Source organism: Telopea speciosissima, chromosome 7 (genome assembly GCF_018873765.1).
Source record: "Telopea speciosissima isolate NSW1024214 ecotype Mountain lineage chromosome 7, Tspe_v1, whole genome shotgun sequence".
In the NCBI taxonomy this organism is placed as follows: Eukaryota; Viridiplantae; Streptophyta; class Magnoliopsida; order Proteales; family Proteaceae; genus Telopea; species Telopea speciosissima.
The window spans coordinates 22,552,270-22,574,546 of record NC_057922.1 but is presented as its reverse complement, the minus strand read 5'-3'; the positions used below and the strand labels follow the sequence as shown (position 1 = coordinate 22,574,546).

Below are 22,277 nucleotides of genomic sequence, written 5' to 3'. Positions count from 1 at the left end.
CTAGGCTTTAGTTCTCATGGTTCACTTTTAATTTAAACAGTTCCTTCTCTCGTTGTTTTTTCCTTAAAGTTGGCCATGTTTGATGGCGATATAGACCCCTCATGGTTCTATTATCACGTAAGGTTCCATCTCATAATATTAGAGGCGTTTCTTAAAATTGCAAGAGTTCCTCTTCCGTGCAATTTATTGTTTAATAGATGTTTTTTTGTGTTTAACTTTTTTTTTGCCAAGCTTTAGTTTCACTAGCCCACGTACTGGTGATAAGCCTTATTTGTGCTTTTTATCATTTTTCTCTATGGTTTTTTCAAATTTTATTTCTCCTGTTCTTGGTTTTTTTCCTTCAGATGATGACATTTATGCTTCAGTTACTGGGGAAAATAGTGGTTCTGACACGAGCACTTTCAACCTTGAAATGCAAGACACTGTATCTATACCCTTAAGCAGAACCTTGATTTCCCCATTGGTGCCTGAGAGTTTACAGTTCCATCCTTCATCTGTATCTGCAACTATCCCTCCAGATCAGCTGAGAATGATTGACAACATTAATTCATTGGTTTCGGAGGTAGTGAACAAAGCCTTGATTAGTTTTTTCATTTTCTTTTGGTAAAATCTGTATTTTAATCAACAGTTGACAAACCTATGAGAGTGGGCTATATAACAATGTCTACCTTTTAATACATACTGAAAAGTTTTATGCCTGCAGTTAGCATTGGAGAAAGAAGAGTTGATGCGAGCTTTGGCAGTTGAATCCTCTCAAAGTTCCAAGCTGAAGGTAATTTTAGCTAACAAACCCAAAATCATGCGTTGGCAATTTTCTTTCTTATGAAACTATCAGTGGCACATTTGTGGGAGATTTCTTTCTCAAAATAGTTTGTGTGCACACACATTTCTTTCTCAAATTTCCACGTCATTTTCCCTTTGTTTTTTTGTTCCTTGCTTTATTTGTACTTTGTAATTCAAATATATTCTTACATCTGCTGTAAAATATTTTTTCTTCCTCATTGTGGAGAAATATAATTTGGAGTCACATGTTGAGACATTCTTGTAAGTTAATGTTCAGCTGTGGAAATTTTAAGCATATTTCTTTTAACACTATATACTCAAAATAGTATCCTTTGTGACTATAAATATTAAAACAGTGGATCTGATTGTGTTTATTTGCATAATCTTACATTCTCATTGAATTTTGTTCTTGATCTTCAATAGGATTCAAATGAGGAGCTGTCCCGAAAGCTGGAGGTTCAGACTCAGAGGTTAGAGCTGTTGACTACCCAAAGTATGGCAAGCGAGAATATCCCAACAAGACAACCTGATCCACGCACCATGACAGATAGAACAGTTTATGCCGATGAAGGGGATGAGGTACTGTGTCTTGCTCTAATCATTACCTTATTATGTAGATCATGTATTCAGATAAATTCAATGAGTTGTCATGCTTTCACACATTTTTAGCTGTCGCATTTGAGGTATGGGATTCAGCTAGTTGTTTTTGTTTTTCTCTTACAATTTAGGGAAATGGGTCATTAGATACCAGTCATGGGTGTGGTTATTTAGATTTGAGTAAATATTTGATTCCCTGCGAGATTTGAGTAAAAAGAAGGGTTGAGGATTGATACTGACCACTGGCTTTAGAGCTAATGAGATGTGAATATCTATACCACCTGCAAATGCCTACGTTTTTGTACTTTTTGTTGGCTCAAACTTGCAATTCTCAAGGATAACAGTTGGTTCAGTCGACTAATGGTTTGAAGCTTTGGACACTTGAATCCTTTATTTTATTTTATTTTTTAAAATGCAATGACTTTGGTCAAAGTTTGTTGAGCTGCTATTCTGATTATGACTACTACTATTCTAGAGGATTGACTCTTAAAACATAATTTGCTTCTTTCTTCTGTCCAACCAGGTAGTAGAGAGGGTCTTGGGCTGGATAATGAAGCTGTTTCCTGGAGGGCCATCGAAACGCCGGACCAGCAAGCTTCTTTGATCAGTACTCAGGAATTCCAATAACCAACATTACATCCCCCTCCAAGCCCCCTTTTCTTTCCCGGCGTTGCATTGGATGTCACCATCTGTATATTGTGAGCTATCAAACCCGTTCCATTCTTTTCAACAGAAGAAAATGAGAGTTATTTTTTCTCTTTCCCTTCCCTTCCCTATTCTTTTTCCCTGTTTTATAATTTGTTGAAAGAGGCAGTTGTGGTTCCCCTTTAATATAGTAAAGAATTAGTCCCTTTTCAATCTTAAGAGATGGGAGAAAAGGAGCAGAATCTCCTTAATTTCTCTAGAGGATTCTGTAATCGGTTTTCTTTCTCTCAAATTGTAGTGGGAAAGATGCTAAGAGGCCAAGAGAGAATAGTAGTGTACTACGTATATTTGCATTTGTAAGTCATGTACGTATTTTCATGCTTCTTGTAATTAGGTTTTAACATTTTGTGGAGCTTAATATGCTCAAAATCTTAAACCCATGATTCCTGGGTTCAGGTTTGTGTATACTATATGAGGAATATAATTAATTACATTGATGCAATTGATCAACTTGATATCCTTAAGTTATCCTTATTGATGCTCAAGTCCTAATGACTGTTCAGTTTGCCTTATGTGATTTGATTACTGGGCTATTACCAAGAAAAGTGATTTGATTATTAGGCGTCCCGCTCCCTCCCAAATGATTGTATCAGGGGGAAGAATAATCAGAGTTGGAAAACTCTCGAATTGTACAAAGCCAACTGGGAGTATCCAGGCCAGAACAAAATGAAAACATTGCAGAATTCAAGATTAAAACAATTACGATTACTGTCACTAGACTAATCTTTAATCAAAATTGTTGCTTTGAGAACTCTCAGAAGTGGCAGTAAGACTGCTACTTGATTAGTATCTTCCATGTCTCCATATAATCTTGCCATACCATGATGACTCGTAGTGAAAGTATTTGGTAATAAAATGGGAAGAAGCATGCACTTATAAGATATTTTCCAGATTCTAAAGTTTTACTGTAGGTTCAAATTCCTTAATCCAGCTTCCATTGAAATGCAGAAGTTGAGTAAACCCGAAGCAGCTTTTCTAGTTAAGTTTGACATTGAGATTGGGCTGTATTATTTTATTTGGCTAAACCATTATTGATGTGTTGAGATGTCCATGTATTTAGGCGCTGCCTGTCCAAGTTGTGAAGCTGAAGGCGTTCCGACTTAAAGTTTGTTGATGAAGCAATCGGACATGATTCGATCAGTATATAAATGGAGTTCACTGAGTCCAAATATCAGTTGAGCATGGAAGAAGGGAAGCTAGTTGCAGCTATTGACAGCCCATTTACGGAATACCAATTCCTTCTTGCATAAGAAATTAATTATTATTTATATTTGAAAACCAAATTCATTTCATTGACTTAAATTTATTTTCAAGGCGCAAATATGTTATTTGTGTACCTTGTCTGATCAAATTATGCGAGCGTACATAGGAGCATCAACAGAGATGCAATTTTTTATTTCATGGGCGTCAGGGCAGTATTTTTGCAAGCTCATGTGACTGGTTGCAGGAGCTACATGACCAGGTAGCCTTCTTTTGCCAGTTCAGGGCTAGGCAAGGCCGGGCTAGTCATGTTTTGGACAGCATGTATGATATATAGAATCAAGTTCCTCTCTTCTGCGGCTTACCACCCTATCCCGGAAAATAATCATCTACAATTACCTAAAAGTGTGCAGTGCAGTAGTTCGAGGTGGAGATGTCGACACCTAGCAGCTCGGACATCCAACGGAAGTCAATGAGTTTTGTTTGGTCAAACTTTTTTGGTTGATTATCATTCAATCATTTGAGAAAAAATAAATAAATAAACACAAAAATTCCATGAATGGTGAGGGTCTTCATGGGGTTTAGAACTTCTTTGATTCATATTTGAAAGAAAGAGTAGCTTTCCTTCATGCATCCATTAAGCCATGGAAGAAATAAAATTCTTGGATCTGTTGTAACAAACAATCTGAAGAGTACAAAAGGAGTCTGTGACCAGATGGCCAAAACCACATACAATCTGATACCATAAACTACCAAAGAATCTCTTTTATAAGAGAGAAGATTCAAAATCAAAGGGATAAAGAAACCAATTGATAAAACATTAGAACAAATCATTTCCAATTATAAACTATGAAGAACAAAAATCAAACTCAAAATGCCCAAGTAAATAACTAGCTTGTAGAAGGTTGTTCTTCATGATCACTTTCTTCTTGGATTCCAACCTACTTTTTCACTAATGGTTCAGTTAGAATGACTTGGGAGATCAACTGTTGTTCTTCATGATGACTTGCTTCTTGGGAGATCAATTGATGTTCTTCATGATGACTTGCTTCTTGGGAGATCAATTGGTGTTCTTCATGATGACTTGCTTCTTGAATTCCAACATACTCTTTCACCAATGGTTCAGTTAGAATGACTTGGGAGACCAACTACTGTTCTTTATGATGACTTGCTTCATGGATTCCAACCTACTATTTCATTAATGGTTCAGTTAGAATGACTTGGGAAATCAACTGTTGTTCTTCATGATGACTTACTTCTTGGGAGATCAACTGGATTTCTTCATGTTGACTTGCTTCTTGGGAGATCAACTGCTGTTCTTCATGATGACTTGCTTCTTGGGAGATCAACTGCTGTTCTTCATGATGACTTGCTTCTTGAGAGATCAACTGTTGTTCTTCATGATGACTTACTTCTTGGATTCCAACATACTCTTTCACTAATATTTCACTTAGAATGACTTGGGAGATCAACTACTGTTCTTCATGATGACTTGCTTCTTGTGAGATCAACTGGTGTTCTTCATGATGACTTGCTTCTTGGATTCCAACATACTCTTTCACTAATGGTTCACTTAGAATGACTTGGGAGATCAACTGTTGTTGTTCATGATGATTTGCATCTTGGATTCCAAAATACTCTTTCACTAATGGTTCAGTTAGAATGACTTGGGAGATCAACTGATGTTCTTTATGATGACTTGCTTGTTGGGAGATCAATTGTTGTTCTTCTTGATGACTTGCTTCTTGGGAGATCAGCTGGTCTTGTTCATGATGACTTGCGTCTTGGATTCCAACATACTCTTTCACTAATGGTCTAGTTAGAATGACTTGGGAGATCAACTGCTGTTCTTCATGATGACTTGTTGCTTGGGAGATCAATTGGATTTCTTCATGATGACTTGCTTCTTGGGAGATCAACTGTTGTTCTTCATGATGACTCGCTTCTTGGGAGATCAACTGCTGTTCCTCATGATGACTTGTTGCTTGGGAGATCAATTAGATTTCTTCATGATGACTTGCTTCTTGGGAGATCAACTGTTGTTCTTCATGATGACTCGCTTCTTGGGAGATCAACTGTTGTTCCTCATGATGACTTGCTTCTTGGATTCCAAAATACTCTTTCACTAATGGCTCAATTAGAATGACTTGGGAGAACAACTGTTGTTCTTCATGATGACTCACTTCTTGGGAGATCAACTGCTGTTCCTCATGATGACTTGCTTCTTGGATTCCAACATATTCTATCACTAATGGTTCAGTTAGAATGACTTGGGAGATTAACTGCTGTTCTTCATGATGACTTGCTTCTTGGGTGATCAACTGGTGTTCTTCATGATGACTTGCTTCTTGGATTCCAATATACTCTTTCACTAATGATTCAGATAGAATGACTTGGGAGATCAACTGCTGTTCTTCATGATGACTTGCTTCTTGGGAGATTAACTGCTGTTCTTCATGGTGAATTGCTTCTTGGGAGATCAACTGTTGTTATTCAATGTGACTTGCTTCTTGAGAGATCAACTGGTCTTGTTCATGATGACTTGCTTCTTGGGAGATCAACAGGTGTTCTTCATGATGACTTGCTTCTTGAATTCCAACAAACTCTTTCACTAATGGTTCAGATAGAATGATTTGGGAGATCAACTGTTGTTCTTCATAATGACTTGCTTCTTGGGAGTTCAATTGTTGTTCTTTATAATGCCTTGCTTCTTGGGAGATCAACTGCTGTTCTTCATAATGACTTGTTTCTTGGATTCTAACATACTCTTTCACTAATGGTTCAGTTAGAATGATTTCGGAGATCAACTGTTGTTCTTCATGATGACTTGCTTCTTGGGAGATCAACTGGATTTCTTCATGATGACTTGCTTCTTGGGAGATCAACTGGATTTCTTCATGTTGACTTGCTTCTTGGGAGATCAACTGCTGTTTTTCATAATGACTTGGTTCTTGGGAGATCAACTGCTGCTCTGCATGATGACTTTCTTCTTGGATTCCAACATACTCTTTCACTAATGGTTCAATTAGAATGACTTGGGAGATACACTGCTGTTCTTCATGTTGACTTGCTTCTTGGGAGATCAACTGGTGTTCTTCATGATGACTTGCTTCTTGGATCCCAACATACTCTTTCGCTAATGGTTCACTTAGAATCACTTGGGAGATCAACTGTTGTTGTTCATGATGATTTGCATCTTGGATTCCAAAATACTCTTTCGCTAATGGTTCAGTTAGAACGACTTGGGAGATCAAATGATGTTCTTCATGATGACTTGCTTCTTGGGAGATCTGCTGGTCTTGTTCATGATGACTTGCTTCTTGGATTCCAACATACTCTTTCACTAATGGTCTAGTTAGAATGACTTGGGAGATCAACTGCTGTTTTTCCATGATGACTTGTTGCTTGGGAGATCAATTGGATTTCTTCATGATGACTTGCTTCTTGGGAGATCAACTGTTGTTCTTCATGATGACTCGCTTCTTGGGAGATCAACTGCTGTTCCTCATGATGACTTGCTTCTTGGATTCCAACATACTCTTTCACTAATGGCTCAATTAGAATGACTTGGGAGAATAATTGTTGTTCTTCATAATGACTCGCTTCTTGGGAGATCAACTGCTGTTCCTCATGATGACTTGCTTCTTGGAGTCCAACATACTCTTTCACTAATGGTTCAGTTAGAACGACTTGGGAGATCAACTGCTGTTCTTCGTGATGACTTGCTTCTTGGGTGATCAACTGGTGTTTTTCATGATGACTTGCTTCTTGGATTCCAACATACTCTTTCACTAATGATTCAGATAGAATGACTTGGGAGATCAACTGCTGTTCTTCATGATGACTTGCTTCTTGGGAGATCAACTGCTGTTCTTCATGGTGAATTGCTTCTTGGGAGATCAACTGTTGTTCTTCAATGTGACTTGCTTCTTGGGAGATCAACTGTTCTTGTTCATGATGACTTGCTTCTTGGGAGATCAACAGGTGTTCTTCATGATGACTTGCTTCTTGAATTCCAACATACTCTTTCACTAATGGTTCAGATAGAATGATTTGGGAGATCAATTGTTGTTCTTCATGATGACTTGCTTCTTGGGAGATCAATTGTTGTTCTTCATGATGACTTGCTTCTTGGGAGATCAATTGTTGTTCTTCATGATGACTTGCTTCTTGGGAGATCAACTGTTGTTCTTCATGATGACTTGCTTCTTGGGAGATCAATTGCTGTTCTTCAATGTGACTTGCTTCTTGTGAAATCAACTGTTGTTCTACATGATGACTTGCTTCTTGGATTCTAACATACTCTTTCACTAATGATTCAGTTAGAATGATTTCGGAGATCAACTGCTGTTCTTCATGATGACTTACTTTTTGGGAGATCAACTGGATTTCTTCTTGATGATTTGCTTCTTGGGAGATCAACTGGATTTCTTCATGTTGACTTGCTTCTTGGGAGATCAACTGCTGTTTTTCATAATGACTTGGTTCTTGGGAGATCAATTGCTGCTCTGCATGATGACTTTCTTCTTGGATTCTAACATACTCTTTCACTAATGGTTCAATTCGAATGACTTGGGAGATCAACTGCTGTTCTTCATGATGACTTGCTTCTTGGGAGATCAACTGCTGTTCTTCATGATGACTTGCTTCTTGGGAGATCAATTGGTGTTCTTCATGATGACTTGCTTCTTGGATCCCAACATACTTTTTCGCTAATGGTTCACTTAGAATGACTTGGGAGATCAACTGTTGTTGTTCATGATGACTTGCTTCTTGAGAGATCAACTGTTGTTTTTCATGATGACTTGCTTCTTTGGAGATCAATTGCTGTTCTTCATGATGACTTGCTTCTTGGTTTCCAACATACTCTTTCACTAATGGTTCAGTTAAAATGATTTGGGAAATCAACTGTTGTTCTTCATGATGACTTGCTTTTTGGGGGAACAACTGGATTTCTTCATGATGACTTATTTCTTGGGAGATCAACTGCTGTTCTTCATGATAACTGGCTTCTTGGATTCCAACATACTCTTTCACTAATGGTTCAGTTAGAATGACTTGGGACATCCACTGCTGTTCTTCATGATGACTTGCTTCTTGGGAGATCAACTGTTGTTCTTCATTATGACTTGCTTCTTGGATTTCAACATAGTTTTTCACTAATGGTTCAATTAAAATGACTTGGGAGATCCATTGTTGTTCTTCATGATGACTTGCTTCTTGGGAGATCAATTGTTGTTCTTCATGATGACTTGCTTCTTGGATTCCATCATACTCTTTCACTAAGGGTTCAGTTATAATGACTTGAGAGATCAACTGCTGTTCTTCATGATGACTTGCTTCTTGGGAGATCAGCTGAATTTCTTCATGATGACTTGCTTCTTGGGAGATCAACTGAATTTCTTCATGATGACTTGCTTCTTGGGAGATCAACTGATTTCTTCATGATGACTTGCTTCTTGGGAGATCAACTGCTGTTCTTTATGATGACTTGCTTCTTGGATTCCAACATACTCTTTCATCAATGGTTCAGTTAGAATGACTTGGGAGATCAATTGTAGTTCTTCATGATGAACTGCTTCTTGGGAGATCAACTGGTGGTCTTCATGATGATTTGCTTCTTGGATTCCAACATACTCTTTCACTAATGGTTCTGTTGGAATGACTTCGGAGATCAACTGTTGTTGTTCATGATGACTTGCTTCTTGGGAGACCAACTGGTGTTCTTCATGATGTCTTGCTTCTTGGATTCCAACATACTCTTTCACTAATGGTTTAGTTGGAATGACTTGGGAGATCAACTGCAGTTCTTCATGATGACTTGTTTCTTGGGAGATCAACTGTTGTTCTTCATGATGACTTGCTTCTTGGATTCCAACATACTCTTTCACTAATGGGTATGTTTGAATGACTTGGGAGATCAACTGCTGTTCTTCATGAACACTTACTTCTTGGATTCCAACATTCTCTTTCACTGATGTTTCAGTTAGGGTGGCTTTGGAGATCGGCTGATGTTCTTCATGAACACTTACTTTTTGGATTCCAACATTGTCTTTCACTGATGTTTCAGTTAGAGTGGCTTCAAAGATCGACTGATGTTCTTCATGAATACTTACTTCTTGGATTCCAACATTCCCATTGATTAATGGTTCTTGGACACTTGGATTTTCAGAATTATCAATTATAGGCCTTAATTTCTTCCTTTCTGAATACCAAGAAAGACCAAGTGGGAGAAGTGCAAAGAGGAAGAAACCAATGAGTGTGGTTGACACGAGTATTGCTCCAGCTGTTTGGGAGAGAATTGGTGTCGGTGGTGCTGGTGGTGGTGATGTTGGAGATGGTGATGGTGGAAAATAGAATGGTGGTGGAGGCGAAAGCGGAGATGGAGGTGGAAATGACGGCGGTGGTGGCGGTGACCATGGTGGTGGCGGTGACCACGGTGGTGGTTGGTAGCAATAAGCTGGGATAGGACCAACAGGACACATTCGGAATGGTGGTATTGATGGCCGGTGGGAATTGGAATGGGATGTGGTTGCCGGATATCTAAGGAGACCTAGAGTGCCTGCAGTGAAGAAGGACCAAAACTTTTTTGGGGGGTTGGAACTGGGGAAGTGAAGGACTTAATTTAATAGGACGTGGGATACACATTCCTAAGGCACCAATCGAATCGATCTAAAATGCAAAATACATAAATAAAAATCGAACCCACTTGAGAATGGGAAAACATTTTTAAAATCAAAGTCAAATAGATTCGATTTGATATGTTTTTATTGTTTATTAGGTTTTAAATTAGTCTCATTTGGTTTAAGCACTATTTTAATATTCATGATCACCCACACAACATGTTCACCAATAAATAATATAGAATCTTAAGACTTCAACTATTAATACGTTATACATATTCTGTTTTTGGTAAACTTGTTAAAGAAATTTTTACAAAAAAAAAAATAAAAATGTGCGAGAATGGGTCATTCTGATTTATGCTTTTTCTTTTTTGGTACAGAATAAACTATTTATTGAAACGTGTCCACCACTTGGAATCCAAAGTACGTATATCAAATATCCAAGATGAGGAGATGGGCCAGGAAGTCCTATATGCTAAGGATAATGCCTCCGAGCCAGAGAGTCAGCTACGCTGTTAAAGTGCTTGGTTTCATACTTTGTATTTATTTCCTTCCACCACATTCTGGTTTGTGCTTGAAAATGGGTTTTTGTCGATTGTCACCATCTTATCTGTTATAATCATACTCTAATTATTTTCGGTTTGGTTCTAACTACTAACATAACGGGTTCACCCTTAAAGATTCATTGTTTTTAAAATCAAAATCAAAACAATTCTTCCTTGATTTGGTTCGACTCAATTTTAAATGGTCGATTTTGATTTTGATTCCAAATTGACACCCTTACTAACTAGAGAGTAGCTCAAAGTAAGGGTGTTAAACGGTTCAATTTCAGTGTAATCGGTTCGGTCCGATTCTGTGCAAGGAATTTTAGGTGAAACCAAAACCGAACTATTTATTAAACAGTTTCACTTATTGAAACCAAAACCATTTACTAAACGGTTTCAGTTTCTCAATTTTTAAATGGTTTCGGTTTATCGGTCCTAAATGATTTTGGTCACGGTTTTAGATACTTGGTTCCTAAACGGTTTGCCTATTTTACACCGAATTTAATGCTTGTTGGATGTACTCAACAAGCCACATTGAAAAAAGACATGATTCTAATTTATAGAAAAACCAAAATATTCATAGAAACATTCAATACTATTATACTAATGCATTTGAATTAATTCAACCAAATTATTTTATTACAAATTTCACATATACACTCCTACCAATCCATGTTTGACTGTCATTGTTTTCAAATTTCGCAACAACCTATTATATTAAGGCATTGATGATTAATTATTGCTAGTACTAATATTTGTTTTAGTTTAAATGGTTTGACTCAGTTTAAACTGTATAACTAAAGATCCCAACTTTCAAAATCAAAATTGAACCATTTAATAAACAGTGTCACAGTTTGGGTGTAAACGGCTTTATTTGATTTTGACACCCTTAGCTCAAAGATCAAATTAATGAAGGAGTAGTTTACATGTGTACTTCTTTATTATTTATTTGTTTTAATTTTTGTATTTTTTTTTGTGACCAAGTGACTAGGGGAGTGCTTTGCATGTGGTTTTTGGACATCCTTCTCTATTGGTTTTTTTATTTTTCAAATTTTCTGATAAATTCTCTGTCTCACACAAAAAGTTTTTATTTTAGGCTGTGGGTATGTAAGCATCACCAACGTCGGGAATACAGTCACAATCAACACTTCCATGGTAGATCACTAGATCTATGAGTCTATCAGTCTATGTCATAGAGGAATCAACAATTAATTGATAAATATTAACTTCATTTATAAAAGGGTTAAATACGCATACACCCTAAGATGGATCTAATATTCCTCATGCACCCCTAAGATTTTGACAATTTCATACACATCCTTAGAAAATTCCACGTACACCCTGTACTTTTCAACCTAAAGCCATTTAAATTTACGCCGTTGATTTCAGAAGTTAAATGCTAACGTATCAAATTTTGAAGGGTAAAGTACACATCCTAATGCACCATATTCTGTCTCCTTGCGGCTCAATATTTCACGTCACCCATCAATATTCCACGTACACCCTATTTTACACCCAAATGTCGGATAGATCAAATCCGTTAAATACCACCGTTAGATGCCAAAATTTTGACCATTTTACCCTTTGCTCTATTTTCTTAAATCAAAAGACTTAATTACCCTCACTTATTTGTTACCCTAAACTAATTGATAATGATCATTTTCCCTTTGTTTTATTTTAATAAATGAAAAGACCTAATTGCCCTCATTTATGTATTACCCTAACCTAATTTGAAAAGACTATTTTACCCCTAAATATTTGTTCTAGAAATCCCAAAATGCCTCATCTTCCCCAAATCATCATCTTCTTTTACATACCCACCATCACCACCACCACCACGCCAGACACGCCACCCACCATTAAAGAAAATAGATAGTCTTTAGCGAAACTGGTCACAAGAGTTTGATCGACTTGTGATTTGGGGAGTCTCAATGAAGATCAATGGACTCCACATAACAAGTGCCCCAACAAGTGGGAGAGGGTTCAAAGTCTCAAACCTCCAACCTTCCCTTTCAAAACCCACTTTTTGTTTCTCAAACTCGCAAGTAAGTCGCTCCTCTGTTGTGACCACTCCTCCAAATCGAGCTGAATGGTCAGGATGAGGACATTTCAACTATCTTCCTTTCTCGTGAGATCTGATCTTTCAAAGAATGATTGCAACAGAAATCCAAGGAAAAAAACAAGAATGAAACAGAAAGGAAAGGATGGTAATCAAACCTGAGGAGAACCAGGAATGAATCGAGCAGGAAAGTGAGAAAAAGAGAAATGCAGGAGCGTAATCACGGTTTAGTTCAAACTTGTTCCAACTGACTGTTATTTTTAATGGTGGTGATGGTGTTAATGGTGGGTGGTGGTGGTGGGTATGTAAAAGAAGATGATGATTTGGGGAAGATGAGGGCATTTTGGGGGTTTTTAGGAACAAATATTTAGGGGTAAAATAGTCTTTTCAAATTAGGTTAGGGTAATACATAAATGGGGGCAATTAGGTCTTTTCATTTACAAAAATAAAACAAAGGGTAAAATGGTCATTTTCAATTAGTTTAGGGCAACAAATAAGTGAGGGTAACTAAGTCTTTTCAGATTTAAGAAAATGGAGCAAAGGGTAAAATGGTCAAAATTTTGGCATCTAACGGTGGTATTTAACGGATTGGACCTATCTGGCATTTTGGGTGTAAAACAGGGGTGATACGTGGAATATTGAGTGGTGGTACGCGGAATATTGAGTCGCTTAGGGGGGTACGAGGAATATTGGGTGCATTCTAGGGGGGTACGTGTAATTTATCCAATTTTGAAAGATAATGTACAATTATACCCTTGATAGGGCATAATTATAAAATTAGGGGCAGGTATTCATACACGGGAGATTCTCCCATCAAGTCCATCAAATAGGGGGTCTAAGGGTTTTTATGATATTTGAGATTGGTATAAATGCTAATCTGACTGCATTTAATGCAGGTCGTGTACATACACGGCCGTGCATGAAAACTTTTGCCATAAAATTACCTTTAAGTTAAAAAACCAAAAATAACAAAAAGGAAGATTTTTTTATCTATTTCTGATTACAAGGTGGTGCTTGCCGCTGCAAGTTCTTCTTCTATCAATAGGGCATTGCCACGACGGTTATGGCTCCAATCATAACCAGTACAATGGATCCCAATTAAAGGGTTAAATTTCTAAGGTTTTTATGGATGAAACACGAGGAGTGGAAAAAAATTTGAAATAACCCTAAGAAATTTCTAAGGTTTTTATGGATGAAATCTTTTAAGTCAGTTGTCAATTCCGATCCAAATCGGCAAATTCCCTGAGGGTGTGTCCAAGTAATTTTCCCTAAAAAATAATATAAAAGAAACATTTTTTTTTGGTAGAATACAAAAGAAACATGACAGAAACGAAATTTGCTTGCTCAACGTCAATTTAATTGTTATTCCAATTTTGCCCATTTACTTGGGATACAATAGTAAATAAAAAAATAAGATATCCAATGAAAATCAAACACGCAACAAATGGCAGATTTGAGGGTTTCCATGATCTCCTCCTTTTGAAGGTTTTCAAGCAACTACTGATGGTTTTTTGTATAACAGTAGTCCAACATCAAAAGGAAAATCTTGAAGACTAAGAAACCACTGTGGTTGGTCTAAGTTCACTGCTATCTTCACGATTCTAGTTCCATAGGATATAAAAAATATGAGTCTCAATATATGGCACAGGGATGCCTGCTTAATTTACTCCTAATTAGGAGTGTAAACGGATTGGGCTTGGATTTATTACTATTCGAATTCGATTACTGAATGACATCCGAATCCGATCCAATATCCGACGAATTTTTAAACATTACTATCCGAATTCAAATCTGGTAGTTTATCGTCGGATATTCAGATATTATCCGATCCGATAAACCAAAATTCCATCTCTTTTCTTATCGTACGATGCAAGTACCGTGGTCCCTCGAGACGAGGGTTCCTCAGCTCTTTATGGTATATGACGACATAGGATTTTGGGAGATGTATGTGTGTGTGTATATGGATATGGATAATATTGTCAATGTATAATATTGATAAATAGGGGATTGGGATCATGCATTAAAATATGCTAATATAATGTGAAGTCGCCACCTAGGGTTAGGGCCTAGGACCCATTAAGTGTAGCCTTATCCATTGTGAGCGGAATCGGGTTACGTGACTCCATATGGTCCGACCAAAGATTCGGGTAAGGGGTCAGGTTACGAGTGTGGGAAGGTGTTAGGCACTCACCTCGCCCGGCCGAAGCCGGTCTCTCTGTGTTAGATGCTACATAAGGACGAATGTTCTCTCTCTTTTATTACGGAGATGGGGGATATTATGAGCTACATTCAGATGCTATGAATTGAACTAAAGCATAATAAACTACATTACATATATGCAAAATACGGACTAAAATGATGAAATATGAAAGGACTACATTGAATCAACAAAAATGCAGTAATTATACCTGTATGGTTGTATTCCCTTGGCTTAGGGGAGATAGACGAATGGACTGATGCCGATTCTTTCTCGGCAGAGTAACGGCTCTTTCAAGTGATTTGGAGAGGGATAAACAGACAGAATAATGTCTATAATAAAGGAGTTTTGATGGTTATCTGTACACAGACGGGATAGCAATGCCAAGGAGCCAAAACGCTCTATACTCAGAGGGACAATCGAAGGATCTGTCCGCCACAAGAAAATTTCAAGTACTCACACTCTCATGAGAGAAGGAAGAGAAATGATGGTGAAAAGGGAGAAAAAGAGGCTAAGAATCACTTGGGGAGGGTCTCTCCACCCAATCTTCCTTGGGAAATGTGGGAGGGGACCCTCCTATTTAGAGGGAGGGACCCCTTCTCTCTCCTGGCCTGATAAGTCCTCCACGGCGTCGTGGGTGACGTCAACGAGCTGATGTCACACCCCTTCATGGCGCCGTGGAAATCTGGTACAAATCCCCACGGTGCCGTGGGAAGGCATCCACGGCGCTGTGGGAAGAGTCCACGGCGCCGTGGGAGCGCAGTGCCATTTTTCCTTGTTTTTTGGCCTAAAATGGGCCATTTTGTGCTCAGCATGGTTCTTGGTCTTATGGGTCAGGTATCTTGGGTCTAAAAAGAGGGAGAATGAGTCGTCCATCGTTCATGTCCCGTTGTCATCATCGCCAATTAGGAGATGACAAAAAATCAGCGTCTACATACGACTTCCATTTTTTTTATTGTAAAAAAGGACTATGGAATAAAGTGTTTTAAATGATTAACAATGGAACTAAAGTTGGGTTCCACTATCATCAAAATTAGTGCACATTTATGACATTGAAAAATCACAAACCTTGTAAAGGTTGCTTGGAAAGGTGACTCTAGTTGTATTTTATAACCTTCCATTCTTATTCAAATCTACTCACCAGGCGATGTGGGATTAAAATGGTTTCTTAAGAGTAAAAATATAGTCATCCACACAATGTGTAACTGGAAAGTTTAACGGATCGGATATCCTATCGAAAATGGGGAACTATCCGAATTCGTATATGATTAGTTATCGAACGAATACAGATAGTTTCCAAACGGATACAGATAATAATTTTTCGATTACGGATAGCCCTAAATGGATTCAAACACAAATCAGATTCTTGTTTTCGACTATCCATTTAAAAGAAAAACTAAAATCCCAAGGAAGTTGCACTCTACTTTTCACCATATTAACAAAAAACTCCAAACCAGGTTGAAATAAACTAGCCATTTGCTAAAACTGGCCATTCACGTTAGCAAAACATTGTATGATGACTTGCTTCTTGGATTCCAACATTCTCTTTCACTGATGTTTCAGTTAGAATAGCTTCAGAGATCGACTGATGTTCTTCATGATAACTTATTTCTTGGATTCCAACATTCTCTTTCACTGATGTTGATGTTTCAATTAGAATGGCTTTGGGGAGATCAACTGTTGTTTGTTAGGAATAGTGAAATATCATTTATTGTATCTCTCAATGTGAGAGTGAATATATACATGTACAGCCCTAGCTAACGAATTACAAATAGAATAGGAAGGTTATATCACATGTGATGGAGTTTCCTAATAGGAGAGGATTACAAAGGATTACATAAAATCAAAAGATTACATAAAATATGAAACGGGTTTCCTAGTTTGAGAAGATCTCAATATTATCCAATACACCCCCTCAAGATGAAAGGCCAGCAGAGCGGACCTTTAGCTTGTCTCGCAAGAATTGAAAACAAGCTGTAGACAGGGCCTTGGTAAGAACATTTGCAACCTAATCAGTGGTTGAAATAAACTGCACTTGAAGTTGCCAATTGGCGACGTGTTCCCGCACAAAGTGAAAATCAATCTCTATGTGTTTGGTGTGAGCATGGAACACATGATTGGCTGAAAGATACGTAGCCCCAATATTGTCACACCGTAAATTAAGGGAGCTACGGAGCGGGCAACCCAATTCTCGAAACAAGGATTCCAACCAAATCAATTCAGCCGTTGCATTTGCTAGAGCCTTGTATTCTGACTCAGTAGAGGATCAAGCAACGGCTTTTTGTTTTCGAGATTGCCATGAGATCAAGTTGGGCCCAAGAAAAATTGCATAACCACCAGTCGACCGTTGATCCGAGTCGTTACCTGCCCAATCAGCATCTGAGAATGCTTGAAGTGTGAGATTCGGAGATCACTTAAGTAGCAAACCGTGAGTGTTGGTGTGTTTAAGATAACGCAAAATGCGTTTGACCAAGGACCAATGATGCACTGTAGGAGAGTGCATAAACTGACACACCCTGTTAACTGCAAAGGCCACGTTAGGGCATGTGAGTGTAATGTACTATAGGGCCCCAACTATTGAGCGATAACGTCTGGGATCATCAAATAGTGCACCCCCTGAATCCAAAGAAGGGGACGAGACTGCCATAGGAGTGAGAATTGGTTTGCACTCAGTCATACCAGCACGATAAAGTAAGTCATGAATATAACGTGATTGAGATAAGAGAAGGCCCTTGGAATGCTGGACTACCTTAATGCCAAGAAAAAAAATGAAGAGGACCTAGGTCCTTAATAGAAAACTCATTTGCCAGTTGCTGTAACAGTGTTGTGACCTGAGATGCAGTGTTACTGGTAACAATAATATCATCCACATAAATAAGCAAATAAATAATCACCGAACCTACCCGATATAGGAACAATGATGGATCGGTCTTGGAAGCAAAAAAGCCCAGACGAATCAGATACTATGAAAAGCGTTGGAACCATGCTCGTGGGGGCGGCTTGAGGCCATATAGTGAACGATGAAGCTTGCAAACATAGTTTGGGTGAGAAGGGTCTTCAAAACCTGGGGGCTGGGCCATGTAAACATCCTCTGAGAGCATTCCATGCAGGAATGCATTTTGCACATCCAGTTGACGGAGGGGCCAACCCTGTGATACAGAAAGAGCAATTGAATGGTTGTGGGCTTCACAACAGGGCTGAAGGTTTCAGAGTAGTTAATGCCCTCTTGTTGATGAAAGCCCTTCGTAACCTATCAGGCCTTATAGCGTTCTAGACTGTCGTCTGCTTTGCGCTTGATCCTGTAAACCCATTTGCAACCAACAAGATTTATATGAGGGGAGGGGGGAACAAGTGACCATGTACCATTTTTGAGATGGGCATTAAATTCCTCTGACATGGCATTTCGCCACTCAGGAAACTTTCTAGCTTGTGAAAAACAGGTGGGTTCTTCAGTGGGAGGGGTGGTAGCGGTCAAGGCTTGAGGTTGGGATCTAGTATTTGGGTGATTTTGAAGGACCATGGTGTGGGTACGGTGAGGAGGGGGATAAGGGGAGGGTGGGGAAGGAGGATTTTGCGTGTAAAAATCACTTAGAGGCCGGGTAGAGCGAGGGGGAGATAAGGAAGGGGACCGGTCAGGTGTTGGGGACCGGATTGGTGGGGAAGCCACGGGTGTAGGTGTTGGGGCCATTTTTTGGATGGGTCCCACATCATTGGTGGGACCAGGCGCCATTAAGGAATTCATTGTGCAAAGAGCCACATCAACGGCTTTGAGGGAGAATAAGGTGGACCCCGTCAATAGTTGGTTGAGAGAATCACTCCCATAGAAGGGGCGTCTCCTACTTCTAAGGAGGGAGAAGGGGAGATCGCCACCACCACGTTAGTGGGCCCAGGAGAGTATAACGGAATCTGCTGCAGGAGGGGGCCATGTGGGAAATGAGGAGTAGGGTTTAAAGGCCAAGAGATACAGCCGCCATTACCCATATGAGGGCTACTATAAAAGGGCAGGGGTTGTCGCAAAAGAGGACAACATACACACAATCCAGCTTTTGGCATTATCTTTACTGTTTTTTTTTATTTGTTTATTAGTCTTTTGCTTTAGTGTCCTTCTTAGTTCTTGAAGAAGTGTATTTGCCATCCCAGCGGGCCAATCATTGGAAGGGAGAACTAAGAAGTTTGTTCATCCTCACAGGCTTGGTCCTGGTTGTAATTGGTTAGTGTACTTTTCTCAATATCAATTTAGTCATTTCATTTCGCACAAGAGTCAATCTCTTTCCCTATTCAGATTTATAAGCTTTTGATAGATCCCATTGAGACCGTTGCCTATACAGTCTAACCCAAAGGTCCTTAGAGATAACTCAGGCACGAGGGAACCCTGCATTCCCTGGTTGACAGTCAGATAGGCCGCTACCTCAGCCTGTTTGAACCTGCGTCAAAGGTTCTGGCAAGCCCTGCATCCACCACAACCTGCGCCATCTTGTGAGTGTTGGATATTTTTCCACCAACAGTAGGTGAGTTAGCAAGGGGTAGGGATAGAGGGGGAGATGGGTTTGCCAATGGTAAGGGAGGGGTTGGGGTAGCCCGTGTAGGGGTAACCCGTGTAGGGATTGAACCCCATGGGGAAGGAGGAGGTACTGAAGTAGGGGTGAATGAGGTTTTTACAATAGCCGTTGCAAATGGAAACGAGCTCTCATCAAACCGAACGTGGTGTGCTATATACAAGCGATCACAAGAGATGTCTAGACACCGATAACCCACATGAGAAGGACTGTAGCCAAGAAAGACACAAGGAGTGGAACGAAAATCCATCTTGCGATGATTGAATGGACGGAGATATGGAAAATAGAGATAACCAAAAATGCGTAGAAAAGAATAATCAGGAGATTTATGGTGAAGAAGTTGATATGGAGTAATCCTGTTGATGTTTTGGAAGGCATGCAATTAATTAAGAACACTACAGTGTCAAAAGCAAAATTCCAATAGGGCATGGGAACCGGAGAGTGAGCAAGTAGAGAGAGGCCAGTCTCTATAATGTGACGATGGTGCCTCTCAACAAACCCCTGCTGTTTATGGGTATGAGGAGATGAGATCTAATGTGCAATACCAAGGCATTGAAAAGCACCCCAATCTGTTTGAATAGCCTTTATTTTATGGGAAAATTGCATTTCCACTAGCGATTGGAAATTTTGAAAAGCATTAAACACATCAGACTTATTCAAAAGAGGATAAAACCAAATGAAATTAGTACTATCATCAACAAAGATTACAAAATACTTGTGACCTTGGAACAACACTGTAGGATCCGGCCCCCATACATCACTATGAATTAAATCCAATGGAAAAATATTATGGGAATGAGTTTCACACAATGATAAACGACAAGACTTTCCTAACTGACAAGCAGGACAGACAGATTGCAACTGTGTAGACTGACACGGGAGATTATTTTCTTTCAAAATAAAACGAAGAAGGGACTCATTGGGATGACCAAGTTGATGATGCCATCCATCTATAGAAGTTCGTTCAACAATAAGGACTTGAGGAGAGGAAGCAGAATGTGACGACAATGTATATAGCCCACCATTACTCGGTCCAGAGAGTAGAGTTGTCTTGGAGATGCGATCCTTGACAAAAAAATAACTAGGGTGAAATTCAAAAAATACATTATTATCACGTGTAAACTATTGAACAAAAAGAAGAGATTTAGAAACATTAGGAACATTGTTGGAATATGTAATCCAGAATACTGTGGGGGTATTCTGGTTTTTTTGGGGTAATTTTATTCTTCTTATATTATTAAGTTTATGTTGGCTATGTGGGTTTTAGTCTCACATCGCCTAGTTTAGTCACTTTGTAATTTTCCCTCTATTATAAATAGAAGGGCTTACCTATCAATTAAATAATTCAAGTATTACAACTTCCATCTTCTGTTCTCTCTTTTCTCCTCTCTAAAGTTACTGGTTACAGGTCCTAGGTTTTCTACATGGTATCAGAGCTAGGCAACCAGTGACTGATTCTCTCCAAGATTTGCAATTTTGAGAGTCGTTTCCAAGCTCTCCGATCTATGGAGAAACCCTAGTTCATAGAAAGAAAAGAAGAACTATGGATTCCTGCTCATTTAATCTTTATCAATTTTTTTAATTTTCCAGTCGTTTGTTGGTCTTTCCAAATTCAAAGAATTGTTCGATGGACTCAATGGCTGCTACTGATTTGGATTTCTGGTTAAAGAATCTTGCTGCTGATTTCTGATTCTTGTGGAATTGATTTCTAGTTCACGCTGAGATGCATTCACTGGATATTTCTGGAATCCTTTCTGAATCGATTGCTATTCTGTTTGAAGATTCCTTGGAGATCAATCAAGGTTATTATTGGGAACATCTCTTTTTTCTGGCCAGTATCAGATCTGGTTCTTATTTGCTGCTGCTTTTATTCGAGGGATTTATTCCTTATTGGGTACGTGATACGCTCCTGCTAATACGATACCCCTGCTACCGTCAATGGTTGAAGAAGCTCTACTGCTATGGTTGGGTCAATTTCTAGTTTCCAGGGTTGATTCTTGCTGTGGGAAATTTTATTTGGATCGATTCATCGATTGTCGCTGCTGCTGTTTACTTCAATTGCTATCAAAGGTTTACTTGTGGAATCAAATTCAGTTTGCTGCTGTTCTTCTATTGTTTGCTGCCTATTTGAATCGATCCTTGGTTCTCGTTTTTCTCTTGTGGCTGGTTCTTGGAATTGGTTGAAGAGAGGTTGAAGATGCATTTTTTGTTCCACCTCCTCCTTTCCCTGGTTGATTCACCCTTCACAGCCTTGAGTCGATTTATGTTCTATGTTTGAAGTTCTAATCAGAAATCAAATCTGAATCTAAGCTTTCCGCCATATCTGTTTCAGCCAATCCTTTTTGGAATATATTGGTTGTTTAGGCCTGATATTACTGGGAATCAGAAGGGTCTTGGGTTATAATTGATCGATTGAAATCTCAAGGTAAATAGCAGCCAATCGAGTGAGTTCCTCCCTTGAAAATCAAATCTGATTTTCCGCCTCTGGTTTCGTAAGGTTGAAGTCGATGAGCTGCCACTGCCACTGGTTCCTTTTCTTCCCTGGTTTCCGCTGCTGTTTGGAGCCTTGAGGTTGAAGACGATGGGCTTCTCCTTACTCAGGGTTCATTCTCCCTTATTAACCTATTTGGTATTTAATGCTGCTATTACCCTACCTTAATTATTACCCATCCTTTTCATGTCTATTTACATCTTGCCATTAAGAGTTTACTCCTTCCAAGTATGTCCCCCATCTATAAATCTAATTCCCTACATGACTCATTACTTTCTTATTTACCAAGGGGCCCTTGCAAAATTCTGGTTATTTACGAAACTGCCATTACTTTTTAATACATTCTCCTATTTGACTACCCAATTGACCCTTGAAAATTCTGATATATTACCAGTTTGCTATGTGGCTTGGATTGTTTTTAAAAATGGATTTCAACCAAATTATAGCCATGCCATCCTTTTTCCAACTCCATTCCATTTCAATAATTCTAATTCCTTTCATATTCCATACATTTGGCATTT

The 22,277-nt window shown here is 38.8% G+C and overlaps 2 protein-coding genes across 2 annotated transcripts in view; one reads left to right on the top strand and one right to left on the bottom strand.

Moving 5' to 3' along the window:
• Nucleotides 1–2,539, top strand: part of LOC122669162 (protein BLISTER-like) — a 47,541-nt gene extending 45,002 nt beyond the window's left edge. Inside the window, exons 10-13 of the mRNA XM_043865845.1 lie at nt 345–562; nt 704–772; nt 1,207–1,362; nt 1,904–2,539. Of these exons, the coding sequence (XP_043721780.1) occupies nt 345–562; nt 704–772; nt 1,207–1,362; nt 1,904–1,984 (524 nt within the window). The 3' untranslated portion in view covers nt 1,985–2,539. The remainder of the gene's footprint in view (nt 1–344; nt 563–703; nt 773–1,206; nt 1,363–1,903) is intronic.
• A 2,743-nt stretch (nt 2,540–5,282) lies between these two features.
• LOC122668362 (golgin subfamily A member 6-like protein 22) lies at nt 5,283–9,770 on the bottom strand. The gene is made up of 4 exons (XM_043864942.1): nt 8,800–9,770; nt 6,651–8,725; nt 5,871–6,505; nt 5,283–5,768 (listed from the first exon to the last, which is right to left on the bottom strand). Exons 1-4 carry the CDS (start codon nt 9,768–9,770, stop codon nt 5,283–5,285), a joined length of 4,167 nt encoding a protein of 1,388 aa, XP_043720877.1.
• Between the last annotated feature and the right edge of the window lie 12,507 nt (nt 9,771–22,277).

Coding starts and splice junctions, on each gene's coding strand:
- LOC122668362 (XM_043864942.1), bottom strand. CDS start 9,770: ATGTGTCCTGTTGGTCCTATCCCAGCTTATTGCTACCAACCACCACCG. Junction 8,726..8,799: donor ACTGAACCATTGATGAAAGA/GTATGTTGGAAT, acceptor GTCATCATGAAG/AAATCAGTTGATCTCCCAAG. Junction 6,506..6,650: donor AACAGCAGTTGATCTCCCAA/GTCATTCTAACT, acceptor CTGAACCATTAG/CGAAAGAGTATTTTGGAATC.